Source organism: Ambystoma mexicanum, chromosome 6p, assembly GCF_040938575.1.
Source record: "Ambystoma mexicanum isolate Mex_15411 chromosome 6p, UKY_AmexF1_1, whole genome shotgun sequence".
NCBI classification, from domain to species: domain Eukaryota; kingdom Metazoa; phylum Chordata; class Amphibia; order Caudata; family Ambystomatidae; genus Ambystoma; species Ambystoma mexicanum.
In genome coordinates this window covers 1,459,967,718-1,459,989,685 of record NC_090935.1, presented here as the reverse complement: position 1 = coordinate 1,459,989,685, position 21,968 = coordinate 1,459,967,718, and the positions used below count along the sequence as shown (strand labels likewise).

General features: G+C 43.7%; 1 protein-coding gene across 1 annotated transcript in view; it reads left to right on the top strand.

Annotated features, from left to right (window-relative positions):
• LOC138510848 (low-density lipoprotein receptor-related protein 4-like) overlaps nucleotides 1-21,968 on the top strand; it is a 495,073-nt gene that overhangs the window by 374,474 nt on the left and 98,631 nt on the right. Inside the window, exon 9 of the mRNA XM_069626521.1 lies at nucleotides 4,978-5,085. Coding sequence (XP_069482622.1) covers nucleotides 4,978-5,085 — 108 coding nt within the window. The remainder of the gene's footprint in view (nucleotides 1-4,977; nucleotides 5,086-21,968) is intronic.

Here is a 21,968-nt window from a genome sequence, read left to right as displayed (position 1 = left end):
CACCTGGAAACATTTGAGTATAGGCGCCATACAAATGTCCAATGAATAAAAAATGTCGAGATTCATACATGAAGGGAAATGCGTTGATGGATTATTTTGTTTTGGGCTATTTTTATAAATATATTGTGTTGATCTCCATTGTGAACAGCTTGAGACCAACTTAGTTGAAGTTGCATTATTCTTTTAGATACATTTCGATTTTTGACCACCTCGCGGTCTGTGCCTTGCCCAGAACTATGCGGCTGGGATTGTGTAAACAGGAGCATGAGATTGGCATGTCACATCTGCCTGAGCCAATATTAGAATACACACATTTCTGCAACTACAGGATTGTTGTTTGGAGCCTCCTCCCTACACGTCCAATATGAATCCATTTGGAGAGAGTTCAGCTATTTTTTGGTTATTTCGGAAGTCGTTTTTTGATTATTTTTTTTCCACTGGAAACGTGGTTTGGCCATTCTGGGGCAGACATCGTAGCAAAATGTCTTGTTCATATTGACATTTTCTTTGAAAAATATTTGAGGTGAATATCACCACCTCTAAGATAACTGTGTAGGTAATATAATAGCTTGATAATCTATTTGAGGAAACACTGGCCAAATATGGCTTGTCTGCTACTACACATGCACCGCTTGCCGTGGATTCATTGCAGGTTTTTCTGATTCTATTGCAGCAGAATGGTTCTCTGCGCAACAAAGGAATACATCTATATAGTTAACTGTGCATTGACATTTTCACTTGCTCTCATTTTCGCTTTAAATATATTCATTACATAGAATTGTATTTTACTTTGCTCCAACTGATCTTTGCAACCCAACACACTGCTCTAATTTGTTCATATATGTTAGGTTAGACAGCACTTCCATCCCCCCTTTCTAATCCACTTCACCCTGCCTCCTGTTTTTCCAAAACTGGTAAGGGTGTGTTACAAAGAATCAACCGAACAAACGGGAGTTGCTAGTGAATTTGATATATGATCTTGCATTTATAACGCACCTATACACAAGTGTTTCAAAGTGCGACGAGGCATGGGGGGGGGGGGAACAGAAGGAAGGTAGTGACAACGATCTTATTAGGCCAGGTAACATTGAGATTGTGCAAGTGCAGGGGAGGAGGGAAAGGGAAAGTGGGGGGGGGGGTTAGGAGGCAGTTCAATACATAGGATCAACAGTAAAATAAATACGATAAATAAAAACAGTAGGTAAAAGTGTGGCCAACTAGTGGCAAGTGCAGGGGTAAGTGCAGACAGTGTCAAGAGCTGGTGGGGACTGTAGGGATACAGAAACAGCCCCCAAGTGCAGGGGTTGCCTGTGAGGCAGTGCAGGTGTGCAGCTGGTGGGGGAGGGGACCTGGGTCCGAGATCAGAGGGTAGCCAGGTGACCAGTGCAGTTTCAGTCAGGAGTTCAGCAGGGGAGAGGAGGAGAGAAAGCAGAAGCAAAGAGGAAGGGCTTGAGGTGCTTCTGGAACCGGAGATGGTTCTCAAGTTTCGGGGAGGCAGGGAGGCTGTTCCAGAGGGAGGCCCCAGCAGAAGAAGGAGATCTACCACCAACTCGTTGCTTGGAGAAGCGACTGACCCTGAGGGAGTCGGCGGCGGATGAGCGAAGAGCTCGAGAGGGAAGATATTTAGGAAGAGAGTTGATTTGATCACCTTTACTCACTAGAATAAGATGGGTGAGGTGAGATTCATTTTTACATGGTCTAAAGGAATTAATCAAGAAACAAAAAAGGATACAAATACTGAAGATACCTGGATGGGTTAGCTCAGTGTGATTCAAGAACCCATGTATGTTAATGATGGTCTTCCCTAGCACACAATCTGACAATCTTGGGGGTGTAGCACCCAGCTCTGTTTCTTGGCCTAACCAACCAGCAAGTACTATTATCCCTGCAAATGGGGTAAAGAGCAAGCCTCTAGCTGCAGGTTACCCTCATGATCTGATGTTCCAAACTTTTAACTTTTTCGTACCAGCAAGTATGTCTTCACCCCTTGCTTGACACCTTTGCCAGGCTGTGTATTTGAGCGCCCACACGCCAGGTGTTGTAGTCCCAGGCCAAGGTCTCCTCTCCTCTGTTTGGTCTCCTCCCAGAATCCATGATGTGGGTCTTCTGAATTCTCTCTTTGCTGCCTCTGTTTTTTCTGGGATCTGAGATCTAGTCCTAGCCGGCTTGTGGCTTTCCCTCCTCACCAGTGACTGATCTCGATCAAGGTCTGAGGTATAGCCCTCAGCAAGGTCTTGGAGATCTCAAGTCTTTTCTATTTCAGTTTTTCCGAGGGTCTTGTTTGCACCTGGCTCTGCTTCACATCTCCATCTGCCTTGATAATGGCACACTCCACAGGGACCTTTGTGCTTTATATGGTGGCTGACTGTCCAATCCGTTCTATAATAGGTTGTTCCCATTTGTCATCTGAATTCCTGTCAGTGATTTATTGATTATTCCTTTATTCTGAACACTCGCTGACCAGTGTTTCCAGTAATCCCCTATGTGGTGACCATTTGGATGATACCTAATTCTCGGATCATATTTGTGAGCAATGATGTGCTTTGCAGTGGCAACAGAAGGCTTAGCAGATTGCACCATTTTGGTTTTCGTGTTGAAGTAATATTTTGGTAGGCAGAGGGAACCAAATACTTGCCAGTGTATACATTCTGGTTGTAGATTTGTTTCCACGGTTTCCCTGACATTGGTGAATGTGCAGGAGCGAACAGGGTTGGTTTTTGGCACACATGTGCAGCATTTGGTCTCCACTACTGTACTTTGTTCTTCCTTTCTATCTCTTTAGAGTTGCGTCACTCTGTTGCTACTTGGAGGCCATGCCCCCATGTAGTGTGGTGGGGGGTGTGAAGCTGCTGTATTGGGAGGGCACCAGTGTGGCAGAGTGGGGGACAGACTCAATGTCTTAACACCGGGTGTGATGTATACTCAGCACTTCCATTTTGTGATGATTGTAGGTCAGGTGATTGTCTGGTCATGAATTGGAGGGACTGATCTGAGTGAGTCTGATCTCGAGGGTGTTCTTGATCTAATGCTGACACATTGTATTTGCACGTGAGTAATTGTCCAGAGTAGGCAAGTCTCAAGGGCATTTTTGTTGGTGAGATTAGTGCTCTAGTGGATCTGTACGTTTATTTGTAGATGGTTAGCCTATTGTAAAGGTTTCATTGATCTGGTCTTGAGAGGTTTGGCAACTGTGCTAGTTTTCTGCTTTGGTCTCATGAACATCCAGGTTTCGGAGGCTTTTCATTTTGACCGGGTATTTAACAGTTTACTGAGTTCAGAAAGAAATAACATCTTAGTGCCTATTCGAAGTGAAGAGGTTAGGTGTACATTTGCTACTCAAACGACCTCTTTGCGTTACCACATAGTATTTGACTATTTTACACTCGTGAATCGAAGGCTCCGTTATGCAAGCCTCTAACCGTTCTTAATATTGGAATGTGAAAATATTGGATACACTTCAAAATGCCTGCTAGAATCATTTATGCTTTGAATAAGAAATTAATTTAAAAAATGAATGTACAGCAAGATTTAGGCCAGCACGAGCCTTTTACTAGCATAGTGAAGGTGCTTTTGTGTTTGGAAGTTTGCATCGTCAGATGAGTTTCTTGAAAGAATAGAAGCACTCTTATCCCAGTGTGCATTCCCCACTCCAATTTTGAGATTAGGCTGTTCATAAATTATTAGCATGCAATTTTTCACAGCCTTTGAAAAGTTCAATTCTCATTGTGGATTTTCTTGAGGCCATTATGTTTAACACAATAGTCCAAGAGAATGTTAATCCGAATCTCCCTTTTATGCCACCAAGCACATAACTAAATTTAGGAATGCCTAGCAGCGCCGTGCTGAAAGCAAGTCATTTTGTTTTAATCATTCTGAGGACCTGATTCACACAACTGTTTTACAATGGTTTAATCCCATTGGAAAACGCCCTGTGAATTAGGCCCTAAATATCACAGGAACTCTGCAGTGATATGACCTGTATTTAAAAGCGCATTGAATTAATACATTTCTGGACTGGTTGTGGGTTTTAATTTTGTTAAAGTGCAGATGACTTGTCCTGAATAAGACCATTTTCAATCAGACATCCATTTACCCAAATATAAAATCATTTGCCTAATGTTAATGAAAAACCTATTTCAGAAGATTTCAGCAGTCATAAACCAATAGGTTCAAATGCCATGCACCTTTGCATTTCTGCATGATTTGCACAGAACATGCTGGCTCCTTTCACAGATGGTCCGATACTGACTTGGTTTTGAATGTACTTTTTTGGATTGATGTATTGAACTGCACTTCCCCTTTCTCCAACCCTACTCGTGATGGCATTTGTCATGGTTTGGTATTATTTTATGGTTAATCAGTTGCTTTAGCCATGGTTTGCTGTTGATCTATGGACTCTTGCAGGACTCTGCCTTTGCGCTACGAACCCTTACAGTTATTGGTGTTCTTTTTTTAATTTTATTTTACATTTTTTAACGATCCAAGTTATTGGTTTTCTGTGCAACTACACTGACTTCCTGACAATTTGTTTTTCACTGGCATCGATTGTTCAAACTCTAAAACAGATATCCCCTTTTCAATACACTCCTCGTGCCTGTCTTCTGCCACCAGCCATATTGAATTTCTTGAAGGTATGAAGCATTCAGGCATCGCTTCAATCTCTTACTACAAAATTGTGTTAAAATGAATACTGGCCAAGGTAAATCCAAGCAGTGGTACTTTTTGTTTTCATTACTTGAAGCCAACACAATGCAACCTGATTCGATAACACTCCATACAATGGAGTCCATACAATGGAGACGATAGCTGCCTTGCTGTCCACCTCCAAATTGTCCTCTTCTCTTCTCCACAAAACCAGGTAACATTACCTTCAATTTACTAAATGTGATTTGTATTGGATTTCTGTTGAGCTGTTTTTTTGTCGCTTGTTCACAGTACATTGTAAAACAACCTTTAATCCTGTTGGTTGTTCAATAGGCACAACAAGACTTTATCACAGCAAACCCGATCTTTCAGAGACGTACTGGACTCAAGTTGATCAAAAGATCGTGGATTTAAAAATTTACAGCAAATTCGCACAGCAAGGTGGGTTGTCTACGGTACTCAACTTGCATGCCAAATGTTTGCCAACTATTTTATTCATCAGATCTTGTTCAGACCTATTAAAATGACAACTTAGAAAAGATATATGGGGATAAAAAGAATAAAATTACATTTACAAAAGTGATGGGATTATAGTGTTGATCATTTGAAGTGTAAAGTATGAAATGCAGAAAAGGATTACAAAATTTGAGGGTACATTACAGAAAACCTAACAAAGAAGCTTGCTTTCGTGTGCATCCATATGGCTACACAATGTGACAAAGCCCAAACCACAGCCAATTTTCAGGATAACCTAAGACTATGTAAACAATTTCCATTTTAGATTTACTGCATGGTGTGCGAATCTTGAAATAATGGAACCGATTTTTCCTTTTGAAGGACCAGTCTTTGAGACTGTTTGCAGGTAGCTCTATATAAGGAGGAGAACAATATTTACATTGTAAAGCATCATCTGTTGTGATAATGGCTTACAGAGAATATCCAAAAGGAATAATTTCTGTGCTGTACATGCAGACTGTCAAAGTGGACCGGTCAGATACCCAGTGCGAGCGCTTAGCTCGTTGTGCTATCTGTGTGCAGCCTTCTCTGACAGGTTCGAATCCTGGCATGGTCAACTCAGCCTTTCATCCTTTCGAGGTCCATAAATCGAGTACCGTTCTGTAGGATGATAATGTCTTCTGTTATTTGAGCGCTCGGAGACCTATAGGTGTGTAGTGCTATACTATATAAGAAATACATTATTTATGTAAAACACAAGGGTAGATTGCCCTTATAAGTAGCAAATCTAATGCTTTGCCATTGGAGGGAAATAGCAAAAGGTCACTTGCCTAGTGGCACACGTTTCTAACGCCTGCCCTGAGTATGATGTGATACGAGTGGAAATGCTTTAAAGAAATAAACCCAGCACAACAGAGTAGCATCTAGCAGCAAAAGTCTATGCAACAATCAGTGGTAAAACCAGGACACTAGATGTGGATTGGAGGCGTTGGCTCAACAGCAACACCATGAAGAGATGGGTAGACAATGAGGCACACACTTCCAGCTGAAGTGATGGGTGCAATAGTGGGCCCCTTAATAGAAGCTAGGCCTGAATGCGTGGGAGCAAAGAACAGAGAAAGGAGGAGTAACTATGAAGGCCACGAAACGGTGAGTAGTATGCATGAGCCAGGAAGCTTTTTTTTGTCAAGCTCTTTACATTTCTTCTGAGTGAACATCGATCTTTTTTTCTCCTTGTTGTGCTTGGCTTCTGGAGGGGGTTTGGGGGAGGTTCAAACTGAAGGGCCATGATGACGTTTGTCACAGAAGTATGTGGCAGCTCAGTTGCATAGCAACTGATTAAATGCTTGCTTAACGCCCAGACCTCTGTAATTTTCCTTCAAAAGGAAACTCCAAATGAGCCTTGTGTGTGTGGTTGCTACCTCTGCCTATGTTACCAGTATTCGGCATTATTCTACTTTAGGTGTTATACTCTGGTTTATGCCAGCACGAGCTGGCTTCCTTTATTTTTGTCCAAGCATTGCCGGTCTCGGCACTTGGGAAAGATGATGACTTTTGAGTCATAGATTGCATCGTCTCCACTTGGTATTGCAGGGCAGAGGTGTGCTTCTGCAGTGGATGACACTGAGCTTTTAATATCAATAATAAATGAGCTTTCAAAATCCGGCAGGCAACTTTGTCATGGTTTTTACAAAAAAATCCCAAATATTAAACTATCAGAAGTGAAACTCACACTAAAAAAAACAGAATCCCAAGATCCCAGAAAACCTGTCATGAATGTAAACCATGCTCACCATCCCTGATTATGGAAGCTATCGCCACCCTAGCCCCAGGCATTGCATACATCTCTGATGTCTTAGCATCTGGAGCAATTCCACACCCTTTCAGGCGGGCATCATTCACCCTAAATTGTAAAACTATTGCCCGATCTGTAATGTTCTATTCATGGTGTAAATGCTCTAGAAATGAATCGCTAACCAGCTGTCAGAGTACAGTGAAGTCCAGGGACTCTGCCAGGACCATCAGGATTTGGGCCCTTTGTACAGAAACACTCCTTCATGAGGGAAGAAATCCTAAAAGTATTAAACGAAAACGTCCTCCTTCTATCCTGATAGGTTAATCTCTGCGACATAGGGCACCATTAAACATGGACTCAGTCTAGCATGGGTATTGAAGTGGAGATCCTGAGTTGGGCTATTCCTCAGCGAGCACTTCACTTTGGTGAAGTGGGGAAATGAAATATTAGTTCCCACCCCTACGACCAGTGCAGTTTCTTGAGGCCCAAGCTTATCTCGTTGGCTCATGAACAGCTACATCAAGCCTTGAGCATGCCTCGTGACTCAGTTCTCATCATCCTTTTGTCCCTGAGCAGATGATCCACAAAGTGCATTGAAGTACACCAAGGCGAAGTCAACAGAGCGAAACCTTTCTAAATGTCTTTTGGAAGTTCATGCTGGTGTGGTGAATTGTCATCCGGCAAGGATGTGAACGCCCTGGCCTTTTAAATGTTTTTATCAAAAAATAAAATGATGTAGGTGGTTCCATCTCTGAAAGCGAAATCTGTGAATGAGAATCCCCTTCCATGAGCTCCATGCCAAAAGCATAGTGTGTACTTGTGCTCTGCTGCATCAGTACCCTGATTCACAGCACCTGCTCTACCAGTGTGTCAGAGCAGGTTCAGAAGTCACAGGTGCCCTCTTGACAGCTGCAGTCCCCTTAAAGTCTATGCAGCTCCGGGGCTGCATTTAAAGTATGCACCCGTTACAAAAACGGCATAACTCTGAACATACTATCCTGGTAGCATGATAATCTGTAAATATATAAAACATAATTGAGTGTATGGTGGCCAGCATCTCCGAGTTATCAGTCACATTAAATTGATATTGCACATGTGTGAGCCCTGTTGCCCCAGTTCAGCTGTGGAAGGGTAGTGTATTCCCCCAGACAGGCTAGACCCTGCACTACTGGCAGTAATGAAGCCTGGTGGGGATTGCCTCTGTGTTCCTTTGTAAGGGCAGTTAACCTTCTCCCAGGGACAGACTTCTTGGAACCATCTTGACGCATCTTTGTCTCATCACTTGAGAAGATATTGTTACATCCTGCTAGGAGAGAAGTCCTTTCCAGAGTCCTCCAGTTGTGAAGCTAAGGCAGTTGTTCCAAGGCAGAGAAAAGCTCTGTCCCTTAACTATGACCTGACCTGCTGCTGGAGCAAGACCACCTCTCTGCCAGCCATAGCGGTGCCCAGGTCCTCACTGACGAACCCATGCATTTGTGCCAGCCTCCCCTATGTTTGGGAGCACGAGATAAGGACTCGCCTTGTCCCTGAGCCTGTGGATTGGGACTCTCAGCACTTTGAGAGATAAGACAGCTGGGATTGTAGTATATTCATTGGTGAACGGCTTGGAACGTGTTTCAAAAAACTGTTAAATACATTGAAGCCAGCAGGACCCTCAGTTTCTTCCTTTTGCTCTCGCCCAATCTGGGCACAGTGTCATGAAGTCCAGTTCAGCGCTGCTGAACCACCAAGAACTGCAAAGAAGCTACTATTCACTGCTAACTGCCCCCTTGGTCCATTTTTGGGTCGTAGAGACTGGTTGGGTCCCTTTGAACTATTTCTGCTCGCAAGTACATATTCTTTTTCAAGACCATTGTTGCTTTTTCTTTCCTGTCACGCCTGATCCGTTGACCATGGTGCTGCATCTACTATCTTTGCATATTCTGTGTTCCTGCCTCAGGGGCGAGTTTTGTGTAGGGTTTTTCTAGTGTGTTTGTGTGCATGGTGTGTCTGATTAATGTACATTTTTGTATAGAACCTTGATTGGAAATTCCTTTATTTTGAACTGTTCTACTTCACTGTTTTGGTTGTTACTGAACCACATTCACACCCCTCTTAAGAGTATAACGTTCCCTCTGCCCACCTTACCACAAAAGACGAATGTATATCTTTGAATGTGCCTGTTTTACCTTTCATTGTCTTGCCACTTGGTTTGTAAAGGTGTGAGGGCTGAGTGGGCGTCTTAGCCTCTAGTCATCCTTGTTCTCCTGCAGGGCAGAAGTCAATTTGTCACAGCTGGATTATGGCTAATGCTCTCTGCCTCAACCCTGCCAATCCGCAACTCTTTCTTTCGGTGCTCACTCTCCCCTGTTTCTTCATTACAAGTGGCCATCTCTGGACTCTCATCCCCCATCGCTGAGTCAATAAGAAAGGCTAGGCATACTTTTCAACTCGGCTGTCCTAATTACCGTAAATTGATGAGATGGTGCAAGGCACATTTCAAAATACACTTTCTACGAAAAATCCCCCCTTATCTGTAAATGGCCCAGAAAATAGATCTGACAAAGGCCTGGCTTGGCCCTATCAAAACGGTTACTGCAACAGTATCTATGTAGGACTAAACTAATGCAGCAACTGAGACTCCCCCAAAAGCCATGTGGCCAGCATCATACAGGTTGCCAACTTTGCGACCTAGATCACCCCTGGAATTATGCACCTCAGATGGTTACCGATCCAACACTGTACCCCCATTAAAATCCTAGTACTCATTGAGGCCTCCATAACAAAAGAGCAAAACACCCATCATCCGTTCTCTAATCTGCCTACTAGATACCTTAGAGGTGCATGTATAAATCTCCTGACCCCTCCTATGTTTGAGAGACTATACCATGGCGGGAGACCCTTTGCAATGAATATAGCCAAGTTGTGGAGTGGGCTACAAGAAACACGGAAAATCGAAGTAGACGACCACTGATACAAATGTACCTTAACACACATCAAAAAGGCTTTCAGCGACCAAATATGACAGCATAAGTGGAGACTTAACCCGTCTTTGTGACCCCCTTAGACCTGGTCCCAGATTCCCTGTACGGACTCATACCAGAAAAGAGGTGATTTATTCTCCTGAGGTATGCTTAACTTTTCATTTCTATTTAACACTATATTTATTTGAATGTATAAAGTGCTCAACGGCCCTGAGGCATCGTAGCGCTGTTACAGAAGATTTATGCAAGCTTCACAAAAGTACATAAACTATATAACAAGGTGCAGAAAAAAAAGCAGAAGAAGACATAAACAATTGTATAGACATTTACAGTATTAGGACTAGGCCTGGTACATTCCATGGTTACATGGGTGCTACCTTAGGAGGTACCTAGTTGAGACGCTTGGTTTTCAGTGCTTTTTGGAAGGCAGTGAGGGAGGTTTTCTTCCTGAGAGGGAGTGGCAGGGTGTATTTGATGAGTTTACCTTGGAATAATTGTCCCTAGATGTTCTGTTTGCTGAGAAGCACCAGTAACTCGCTACCTGAAATGTTTGTACTTTAAAATGTTTAAATGTTTTTATTGTTGGTATAACGCAGCCGTTATGGCTTTTTATAAAAGGATACGAAAAGAAAACATAAACCTAGGCATTAACACATTTACCAAAGATTTCAGCATGTACTAAATCATGATAATATGCAATATTTGTTTCATAAACCCCCACATCCTAGTAATGTAGTAAATGAGCACACCATGCCCAGCATAAAAATGTTCCCAATGCTGTCAATAGCTAGCTTCCATTAGCCTCTATCCCCTGCCATGAGCCACTGTCCCCGTCCTCCATACCAAAGGGTGCGTTCCACATTCAATCATAAGCTGTTTAACAGTTTCAATCGTAATCTACAAAATCGGGTGCCTTTTTCTAAACGCATTGTCGCTAACTGAGTGTCGTAAACAAATTAAATTTGTGGTGCAAATATTTAAGAAAGAGCGAGTTGATATTCCAGTTAATAATAAGAGGGACTTTTCCACGTTTGGTTGTAGTACTCGCTGCTATGTGATTGACCAGCCATGACCATGAGGACTTGTGCATTGTCCAGGGTGCATAGTTCTCTTTTACTCATGTTGTTAAAACGTTGTAATGGAATTGGAGCAGTATCTAGACCGGTCTGAGGCACCATTTTGTGGTTTCTGTCAAAGGCATCAGGTGAGAACCCCCAAAAATCATATTGAGGTGCAAGTAACCTCAAAGAGTGCAAAAGACTGTTAACAGGGCTAGTTACCAATTTCCAGAAGCGAATCAACCGCAGCTGTTTAAGCTTCCTAATGATACTGAGCCCTTACTCAGCATAGAGATAATCTACCGATGGACATCTTGGGCTTTTGGTGAGGATCTTTCATTTTCTTAATGTTGGCAATGTGGTGGCGGCCCCAAACTTCTGCGCCATACTAGAGGATGGAGGAATCTTCACCTTGTAAACAGTCAATGGAGTATCCACAATGCCCACCATGCAGAGCTCTTTATGGCTCCAGTTTGTTGATTAATCTGTATCTGTCTTGTATCGATTTAGGGTGGACGGGTCAGTCTGTCATCTATTGTTACTCCCAAATAATCATAACTAGAGTCAGTATTCAGGTCATGGGTGCCAATCCTCCAAGAATAGCTGTGGGTAGCCTTTAGCGCCCCACCTTGAAAACCATAATTTTAGATTCATTGGCATTGATGGTAAGCCCAAGTATGTTAGAGCAAAGGTTTGTTATTAAGTTGTTGTTAGCCTTTGGCAGTATAATCCAATACCAGGTCATCGACGTAGCCGAGCCCCTGTATAAGAGTTTAACCCAGACTAGGGGGAAAGATCAACTTGCTTGACTGCACTCCCCATCAACACTAGCCATCGCCTGCCACAAACCCTGCCTGCACTATGAGACCACTCAGTTGCACTTTGGTGCTATGCAAAACCACAATAGCAAATTATTTTGCTCTCCTGCAACATGCCAGTAGTATTCCCTGACATGATGTAATTTGTTGTAGATGATAAAAGTGTGCATTGATTATAAAGATTGAGGAAATGCCATGTGTTGTGTGGCAAGGTTATGAGAAAAGGACATCAGGCAGTGATCTAGAAGTGGAAGGAAAAATCCCTAGCAGCAGAGCACACACAACCCAGAATAATAAAAACGTTTGAGAAAAGTCGTGTTGGGAGTACCCCCCTGTAACTCCAGCACATTATGCCAAACTTGCCTAAGCACAACTGAAACAAAGCTTGCTTTTTGGAATTCCTGAAAAATAACACGTGTTATCGGTATGACCTGCTGAACAAAGTCTTGAAAGCATATCAACCTTTATTACAAAAACAACAATCTATTTGTTAATAAGTACTAGTCTTAAAGTGCCTCTGCGCAAACACGCTTCAGCTTTCACTCTGTACTTATACTCATAAGAATCATTACACAACAATCTCACTGTTGGATAATTTCCAGATAACTTTTCCACAAAACAAATATGCACTCGGCCATGACCTTTATGATTAAGGTGCGACTGGCAGGTCAAGTATAACAGCCGCACAACAGCATTTGTTTTCAATGGAGGCAAGGTGACCCATATAATACTCGTATGCAGAAAACACTGGAGTATCTTGATTGTAGTAGGAAGAGAAGAGTCATAAGCTACCCCTGTTTGAGCCAAAATAAGCTCGACGCAGAATTTAAGCTGTTTTATACATCACAGTTTAAATGGGTGGAGGTTGACAACAAATACTATAATTTCTTTAGTATTGAATCTCTTGCACAATATGTTACTAACCTCCACCCATTTAAACTGTGATGTATAAAACAGCTTACATTCTGTGTGGAGCTTATTTTGGCTCAAATGAATCCTCAACAGGTTCTATTTTCTTTGTGAACCTACTGTTTTTAGATGTGTGTACAAATCTATGAATACATCTATTTACTTTAAAATTCTTTGTATAGCTAGCATTTGCAAAAACTAGCTACCTGCCTCTCATAGCCTACCTCCTTTACACAGCTAAAACAGGGGTAGCTTATGACTCTTCTCTTACTACTATATGATGCCTTTTTGAGTCAAGCCCCCCTTTAACAAAAAGAAGGCCCCTAGCCCCTCTCCCCGTATCTTGATTGTAGCCATAAAGGGAAAAGCGCAAACACAGGTGTACATCACTTGCCCCTACCCTAGGGTAGTTGGACACATATGCATATGTTAAAGATGTTCCTGGAACTTGAACACTTCCATGTAGTTTATCCAAATTGCCTCGCCTCATCTGCTATAAAGTCATATTAACTTTCTTGTGTGTGCCTGATATTCCCTGCCCCCACCCTGAAAGCCAGTGTTTGAGTCCAGGAGCCGCTATGCCTAAATTAAGTTATTCACGTCGTTTAGATCTGTATTAATACACAGACCTTGTGTGATAGTGATGAATTAGGCTCACCTTGTTTTATCATTGCATTTTTCATTCCCTCAACACCAAATTGTTCCAATTTGGCAGCGAATGAGTTCCTATTTTTTTTTTCGCAATGTTATGGAAAGCCAGTCTTGTGTAATAAATCAGCTCTGGTTATCTCCTTATAAAATGCATGGCTTCAGGTGATCTAGTGTTTCAAGAAGTATGTGTTTATATGCATTAAGCACGTGCTTCCTATTCTGTGTCGGGTGCACCACGAGAAATGAAATTCCACTCAGAATTCCGTGTCAAACAGTCAACATGGATTAACCCTGTCCATCTAATTTGAGCTTTGGCTGGTAGGTAGGGGGGGTTAAAGGGAGATGTTCAAGTGACCTAGGTTAAGTGCAGAGCCACATTGCTAGATGCTGCCAATGGCCCCTGAAGCAGATGCACTCCTCCTGAATACAGCATGGTGGCCATTTTACCATGAGACATTTGGAGACTGAATTGAGAAAAGGCTGAAAATGTCGACCCAGGCAACGCCCTAAATTGAGGGGATGTGCATCTAGTGTAGCTTAGAAATTGACATGCTATGCTGCAACATGTTCAAACCAACATGGGTGTAGTGAAGGCTACTACATTGCTGTGAGTTGACGAAAAGCTTTGCAAGGGTATACTTGTAATCCAGACATGGCCGCCGCACAGTGTCATGTCGTTTTGCAACATTATCATGCGGCAAGTCCCGAAAGGTCATACACGTTTTGAAGAATGGGCAGCAGAAAGGGTCACAAAAAGCGGCTACCTGCTGAAATAGCAAAATGGACACCTGTTTTATGTTACGGGCCAGCTGCTATACTTTAACGAGATTTCAGTACGACGTGGCTGGACTATCAAAAGGTGTGTGTAGTATTTCATTGGAATTACTATTTTCTATTTTTATTTACTTTCAGTGCTCGTCCATAAATCTTAATATTACCATTTACGTATAAAATCAATTAAAAGCTCTGTATTCCTAAAACCACCATGCGCTCCCAGCTCATCGACCCCACCTCAAATTGCTTAATTAAAAGCCATAGGTATTTTTTGCAAAGTCATGACTGTATACGTCGGAATGGCAACCCCCTCCGCCTATACGCACGTGCCTCAGCTCCTGACTTTTCATTAATTGATCTGGACTGCTCATCTTGCTGAATGGTACAGCCTCTGGTCCATTGCCATGGTGGCCCACCTTTGGAGTACTTGTGTTGGGTCCATCACACAGCTGCATGCAGAACAGCAGCCTTGCGTATTGATTCAACAGATTGTTTTCTAATTCGGAGAGGTAGGAACTGCGGCAACCGCACGAGGTTAGGGCCAGTGTGCACACTACTTGGCAGTTGATCTGCGCAGGATCTGCATCACATGCTTAGCTCGAACAACTGCCAATTCATCTATGCACTATTTTCGGACTGGTTTTCCAAAGGTCACTCGAGTGACGGCCAATGGCTGCAGATGGGGCTATTGACTTGCTTACCGGACATCTGAGAAAGTATATGGAGACCCCGTCACTGGATGAACAGTACTGCAGTTGACCGGAGCACAGATTGAGTAGTCTAAATTCTCACCTCCAAATGAAGTTATAGGCCATTTCCAAGAATCTACTCGAGTATGATTAGTTCATTTTAACGGTGCAATAGCATAATTTAAAACTCAAAAGGCCACCGTGTTGTATGTATATATTTTTTTAGGTGCTAGCATGATCACAAAAGTCTTTGTATGGCAACGTTGCATGGTGGTACACCAGACGTGACACAGCATCCCTGATTTTAAGCAAACATTGGTTAAATCCCTGCATACGTTTTATCGGAGTCTTGTACAAATCATTCAACTAGAACCTGATGCTAGTTCGGCCCTGGTGAAAGACTAGATTGAGGCAAGGTGCCTCCAGATGCATGGTTATGTCACCATGGTAGGTTTGTTTTCCAAGGATGATTCGGCAACTGTAAAATACCTGTGCTTCCTCTGACCCCGTACTGACTAGGATGCCACATCTCATTTGAAACATAGTTCCCTCCTCTACCACCCTATCCTCTTCTCAACAGAAGCACAGAATATAGAAGGGGGAATACTAAATCAAATGCTTCAGTGCCTAAGTGCTCTTTTACGAACACTGGTATCAAAAACTGTTTCTATTATGCCAAGTACATTTACAGGCTTTGGTGCCAGAATTGAGCCAAATGCCCCTCTCCTCCGTTTCATGTAGATCTACACATTCTCCAGTGAGCCTGTGATTATGACAAGGAGCGATTTGCTTTTCTTTTTTTTCCTTCAACCCCGCCCTGTCCCCCACACATGGCTGGTCAGATTAAAAAGCATGGGAAACTTTCCCACTGGCACCATTTCCATCCTTTCTGATTTGCAGGCTCCAAAAACTTTGATATTTAGCATTGCAGAGAGAAAGACTACCACTTAGGTCCTTGCCCTTCTCTGCTCGTCTGTGCCCCTTTAACTTTGTTAAATATGGCTATAGAAATTGAAAACATTGGGATCTTTTCTGTTTACTCCTAGGTATACTAACCACGTGCCGCTCTTGCTTGTTAAATGATTAATCAGTTCTGTAGGGTCTTGGCCAGTTGCCATCAATCCAGTCGCTTGCCAACAGAGGCTACCCCAAGAAGCCGGGGGTGGGAATGGGTTTTCGTCAGATGGTTATGCTCCTGCTCTGGTCAAGTGTCCTGGTGTCAATTCACAAGCCTACAGGATGAAACTTTCCATAGACTCCTGTGAGGAGTCAATGTGAGGCTCACAACTGAGTTTAGTTTTCTCAAGGTTTGACATGTTATTTTTTTTAACAGAAATAATAAACCAACCATAACAAAACCTACTCTACCAGGGGATCCCCTACCTTTTCTGGGATCTAAGGGAAAACCACCTAGCATACACAAAACTAACCCTCACACTGAACAACCAAACAAGTAAAAAAAGAGACAGCATAAATACATGATTACCAAATAAACAAGGTCTTGGATGAATTCTGCCTGCTCTAGGCAGATTCCGCTCCCCCAGAAATTTCCAAAGCCAATTCCTCCCAAGGAAAAACAGTCTTAAAGCAAGTCTTGAAAAGTTCCAAAGAAACAGTCACTCGAACAAAAATCCACAGGTAATTCTGGGTCGTTTGATGAAAACCTCCCTTTTCAAATTTCCATAAAGAAAACGGCACCAATGGTAATCCAGGATAGTGTTCAAAGCAAAAGCATCACTTCCACTTTGATAATAACTTCGCTTTTCTGCAGCATCATGAATGTCATTTGTCAGGATAATTCTCATAAGGTACAACAACAGTTCTACTTTCTGCTGCTGCGACTTGAAGTTGTGGAAATGTTTTAGGCAAATTAAGCAAGACTTATTAACCTCTGCAAGTTGGCAAGGCACTCTTCTTTCCACTATTACAAGAAAGCACAGCCACTTTGACTTTCCTCAGAGTTGTGTAGCTGCCACAGAATCTGCTTTATATTTTAACTGCCACAGTTTCAGCTTTACATATGTATATGTATTTCTTGTTACAAGTATCTAGTTCCCTTCCCCAGCTTCATGTGCATCTCCATGTCACCAGGGTTTACCCCAAAGCTGCAATGCCCCTCTCCTAGTTTTATACAACTTTGTCACCCTTGTATCAGAGGACTCTAGGGTAGTATCAGCTTCAAGACAAAGAACTTCAGGACTTATTTGTGCTGGTTTACTCTTTGGGGGGCTCTGTCTACTTACTTGGGCAAAGCTTGTTCTACAAAAGTTCAACAACTTCTGGCACAATTAAATGTAGTGTTGCAAGAGTTAAGGTGCACTTAAACATCAGAATTCGGCATACGCGATTGCTTCTTGATAGTAAACTCCAACTTGCTTCTTGCCTTCCCATTAATATAGACAGCATTCAACTTTGACAATGATCGGGAAACAATACTTAACATGCAGCCTCCCTGAAGTGAGAGATTCTTGTTACTGTTTGGAAAAGTCTGCTACAGCTTATTAAATCATTACTGCTACCGTTCTCCCTGTTAATAGGTGACACATGACTTCTCCGGTCAATAATTTTGATGAAACAATGGAAAAATAACGACTTTCTTCACACGCTAGCACTTCAGCTATTGCAGGATTAGCGTGTGATAGATCTTCCTTTGACCAGACTTCCCATAACTACGAACTAGCTTTACCTCCTACGTGAGGGAATTCCAGCTGGTTACAGTTATCAGCAAGTAGTTTCTGCTGCTTTAGAGTACGGCCCTTCTTTTACCGTCTCCAGAGTTACAGCGGCTGTGGGCTGCTTTCACTTTCGGACTTCTTTTTCTCTACTACAGCTACCACACACACTCGGGATCCACACCCCACCTCAACACGAGTGTCTCGAATCTGGCCTCGTTAATGGAGTCCTCCTTTCTCCAGCTTCCCTCTACTTGCTTCTGCACACGGGCCTCGGGTAAAACACAGGACTTAAGCTCTGCATTCACGACAATTAGGCACACCTGCACAGACTGCCATCTTCTTCCAGTCTCTTCCAATGCAGCCCCAGTCAAACTGAGTTTGTGAGCACAGGACCAACTCTGAGCCTGCAGGTGAAATCTGCTCTTCCTCTGTTCCGGCGTCCCTTCTGTGGTCACACTTCCTTGGGAACTGCCAGCCTCCTGTGCTGCTGCTTCTTTTCCTACTGCTGACCTTCCAGGTTCTCTGTTGCTCTGCAGCAGCCTTTTATACCCCTCGGGTGGACTCGCTGGCTTTAGGTGCAGGCCCTCAGTCTTAATTGCCTGACCTTGCCATAGGCTATCCGGCTTGTCTGCCTGTTCTCTACCTCTGCATGCCTCTTCAGCCTACTACTTCTGATAGTCCCTGGGGGATTCTGGTACATGTAGTCCCTCACAGGGTAATTCAGTTTTTCTACTGCTTTCATGATTTTACAGTTTCATGTCCCTTTAATATTTTTATGAGTGGAATAATAGGGCTTAGCTTTTTCAGAGACAGATGGAATATGGAAGGCCACATTTCCTGCATTTCTTGTGGTATGTCTTTGGAGGATATATATATTTTAGGGAGGCAAGACTTGCTCTTCGAACATTGTATTTTGTTGGTTTATACCCTGAGAGTTTCTCTCTATTTTTTAGGAGGTTGAGGTATTTTAAATCGACAATATTCCAATTCTTCCTTTAACCCATTGGCAATAGTTCCCCTCTCCAGGGGGAAATAGTCTCACCCTGTGAAATCACTGCACTACCCTGGGCCATGTCTCCACCCAGGTGATCCTCCCCCAGTACACCACCCCCAGGATTGGGACCAGGAAGTGTCTGCCCTCTTAGCTACCTAGGAGCAGACTTTAGGCAGGGTTTTAGTGGGGATCCATAGGATTCTCCACACTCCACTTTGGAATCTAGTTTGACAGGATGGCACCATAGAATCATTTTCTCTGTGAACTCTTGGAACATTTGAATTTGAAAAGGCTGTGCTTGGTTTTGGCTCCTACAGGACAGGAGTATGATCGGCTGAATACTTTTGTCACTTTTCTACAAACCGCTCTGATAAATTACAGAAACAAACACCAGAGCAGAATCTATTTTGGTCTTTACAATCTTGCCTTCTATAACCAAATAAAGTGGAGATCCAAGTGCTTGAAGCTGGGTTAACAGACACATACGGTCACCCGTGAGCTTGCCTGTAAAAGCCATGTGATTTTGGAGTTGTGTTTCATCAACTGCCATTCCTCCTGGACCCTCTATCTGAAGCAGATCTCGACCCTTTAGCCTGATTTGCCATTAATAGCTTGGTAAGGGAGTGTGAGGAATTCGACCATCCGCATGATGGGGGTGCGCTCACCTGGGCTTTTTGACATCTTTAATTAAATGTATTGATGGTAGACCAACCTCAGGAAAATGTGTGAGGCTAATCCACAAACATTTTCCTATGCTCACACCACGACAAACACGTAGTCCTGTGTATTCTGGGTGGACGCAGCCTGAAGGCAGTCTGCCCTGTCATATTTATTTGGAATGTGACAGCCATGAGTGCATTATGTCATCTACAGGAAGGGCAAGGCCCAAGCGTCCCCCTGCCAAGGCCAGCCTGATTAACTAACAAAGGCTCCATGGATTGCCCTTGTCTTTTGTTCGGCCCTGCAGCTCGTGGTAGCAATTAACATTCCAGTAGTTGGTACTTCAAACAGGCACACATGTGGCTTGGCTGCAGAGTTTAAGAAAGGAGACGGGAAACCCAACAACCTTTCATATGTAATTGTCAACCTGACAACAGCTCCTGCCCTCAGTATCAATGACAGTGAGCTGTCGTGTCTGGGACTGCTGTTTACAGTAAGCCACCCCGCTAGGAGTGCCCCATTCATAAGGTACGAGAATGTGGTTTGCAGGAGCAGAGTCTGGTCTCGCTGCAAGAGAGACCTGCCGCTTTAACAGGGACCACATATAACCACTATCTAAAGACTCTTTGACCAACAACAGATGGGAAGATGGGTGGGACTTAGTATTCCAAGGGAGTGTGGCCAGAGATGTTTCTGCCATTTTTGTTCTGGGGCACACCTTGTTCCTGTTTTCACACCCTTACTTTTCCTGTTGCAAACCACTCTGGCTATGACCCAACGCATACAGGAGATTGTTGGTAGGGACCCAGGACTGGTTCATTATGGTAGGCTTAGCCTAAACCAATCACTGTGGCCCACTTGGCTTTAAAAGGGGCCCAAGCCCCTCTTTTGTTAGAGCACATGAAGACTTCACAAGTCAATAAGAAGAACTCAACCTTGGGCCCTGGCTGAGGGTTCAGTCTAATTTACATCTTCCGACCATTGAAGGGATGCCAGGATATCCAAAGAGGGAAGCAAGATCCTCCCCTAAACATCTCGCAGGGGACAGAGGGAGATACAGAACCCAGAGGACCCTCCAGTCACTCCAAGCCCAGTACCCAGCCAGCACACTGCAGACCCTGATCGGCTCTGCAGAAATCTCCCTGGAGATGGAAGTGCTAGGTCTCTGAAACAAGGCAGCTTCCTGCAGCATGCTCCACAGCTGTGTGCCGTCCACCTGTGCCCATTGAAGAAGTTGGGAGAAGTGCCTTAACAAGTATCTACCGACATCCGCCTTAAAGGACATTTTCGAGCCATTCAAGTTCCTCCAGACTGCAGTGCTAGCTGTTGTCAAGCCGCAGTTGCTTAGACATCTGAGACGTCTCGACCAGTGCTTCAGAACCGCCAATCAGAACTGAGAACGATTCCTGAGCCACTGTGTAGGCCAGCCTGCAGCTGTTCCAGCTTCGCTCACCCAACTGTCTTGCTGCCCGATACCCGCAGCTGACTCCCGTTTTGAACTGTCACAAAAGCCTTGCAAACCACCCTGAAGCCTACTCGACCCAGTCGAGCACCAAGAACCATCTACAGCACAGGGTACATTATGGTTCTGTCCCCCTGGTCCAGAAGGCTCCTAGAGACATGTTAAGACACATTGCTCCCTTTGTGCTGAAGCCAAGAAACCTTAAACTGCTGTGGTTATTAACCATACCAACTACTGTGCGGTCAGTATCCTTGTCTGGACAGTCCCTTTTATCATTGGGTAATTGTATTTTCACTGTTATCTACGACCTTTTCGGAAAGAAGTCTGCCGTTCCGTCCACGTTACTAAAATTGGACAGACGTTTATAATTTGCTTGTTATTCCAATCTCTTCGGTCTTTTCTGGTGTATTAGAGATGTGGGTATGATTTATGGTTTAGAAACCTATAGTCACCCTTTGACCACTGATACCCCGGAAGTTGATTCGTCAAAGGGAGCATCTGCAATCCTTTCCAGCTTGAAGCCTTGGCTGGCAATAGCCCTGTTCCCTGGTGGAAGCCATGGCTGGCAGTCGCCCTGTTCCCTGGTGGAAGCCATGGCTGGCAGTCGCCCTGTTTCCTGGTGGAAGCCATGGCTGGCAAGCGCCCTTTTCCTGGTGAAAGCCTTGGCAGGCAAGTGCCCGGTGCCCAGCGTGCAGCCTTGGCCGGCAAGCGCCCGGTGCCCAGCGTGCAGCCTTGGCCGGCAAGCCAGCCTTCCATGCAGCACCATTTTAAAGTTTCAAGTTTAAATTGTAGAAAAAATGTGTTGATCAAAGTTTGAAACCGAAGATGAACCTTGACGGAGGAACAAACGTTGCAACTGATGGCTAACAATGTTCTTGTTCTCTTGAGTGGTTGTGTTATTGTAAACATTCAATTGTATTTTCATCGAGCGCGCAGCGTCCGTTGCTCAGTTCCGTTTTGTAGCCCACAATAATTCTTTCTGGACTAGACTAATCACCCTGAAGGAGCGTAAACTGCAACAACTAGGGAAGTAGTACTGCGGGGATGGATGGGAGGGTCGATAAGGAATACGTCGGAGGAACATCCCATCGAAAGAACGTTACAAGGTAAGAAGTAACTTGTTCTTCGAAGGGATTGTGTCCTCCGACGTATTACTTATCTTAGATAGGCTCCAATAGCAGTATTCTGTTATTGGAGGTGGGAGTACTGACTTCATGCTTCCTCTTATTGATGAATAGAGTGCAGTACTGCCCTTCCAAACCTGGTCTCTTGACTGGAGGAGGAATCCAAGTTGTAAAACCGTGTAAAGGTATGGACGGACGACCATGTGGCAGCCGAACATATGTCTCTAACCGGCACTCCTCTTTTGAGGGCCGATGAAGCTGCAATACCTCTGGTCGAATGAGCCCTAAGATTTTGA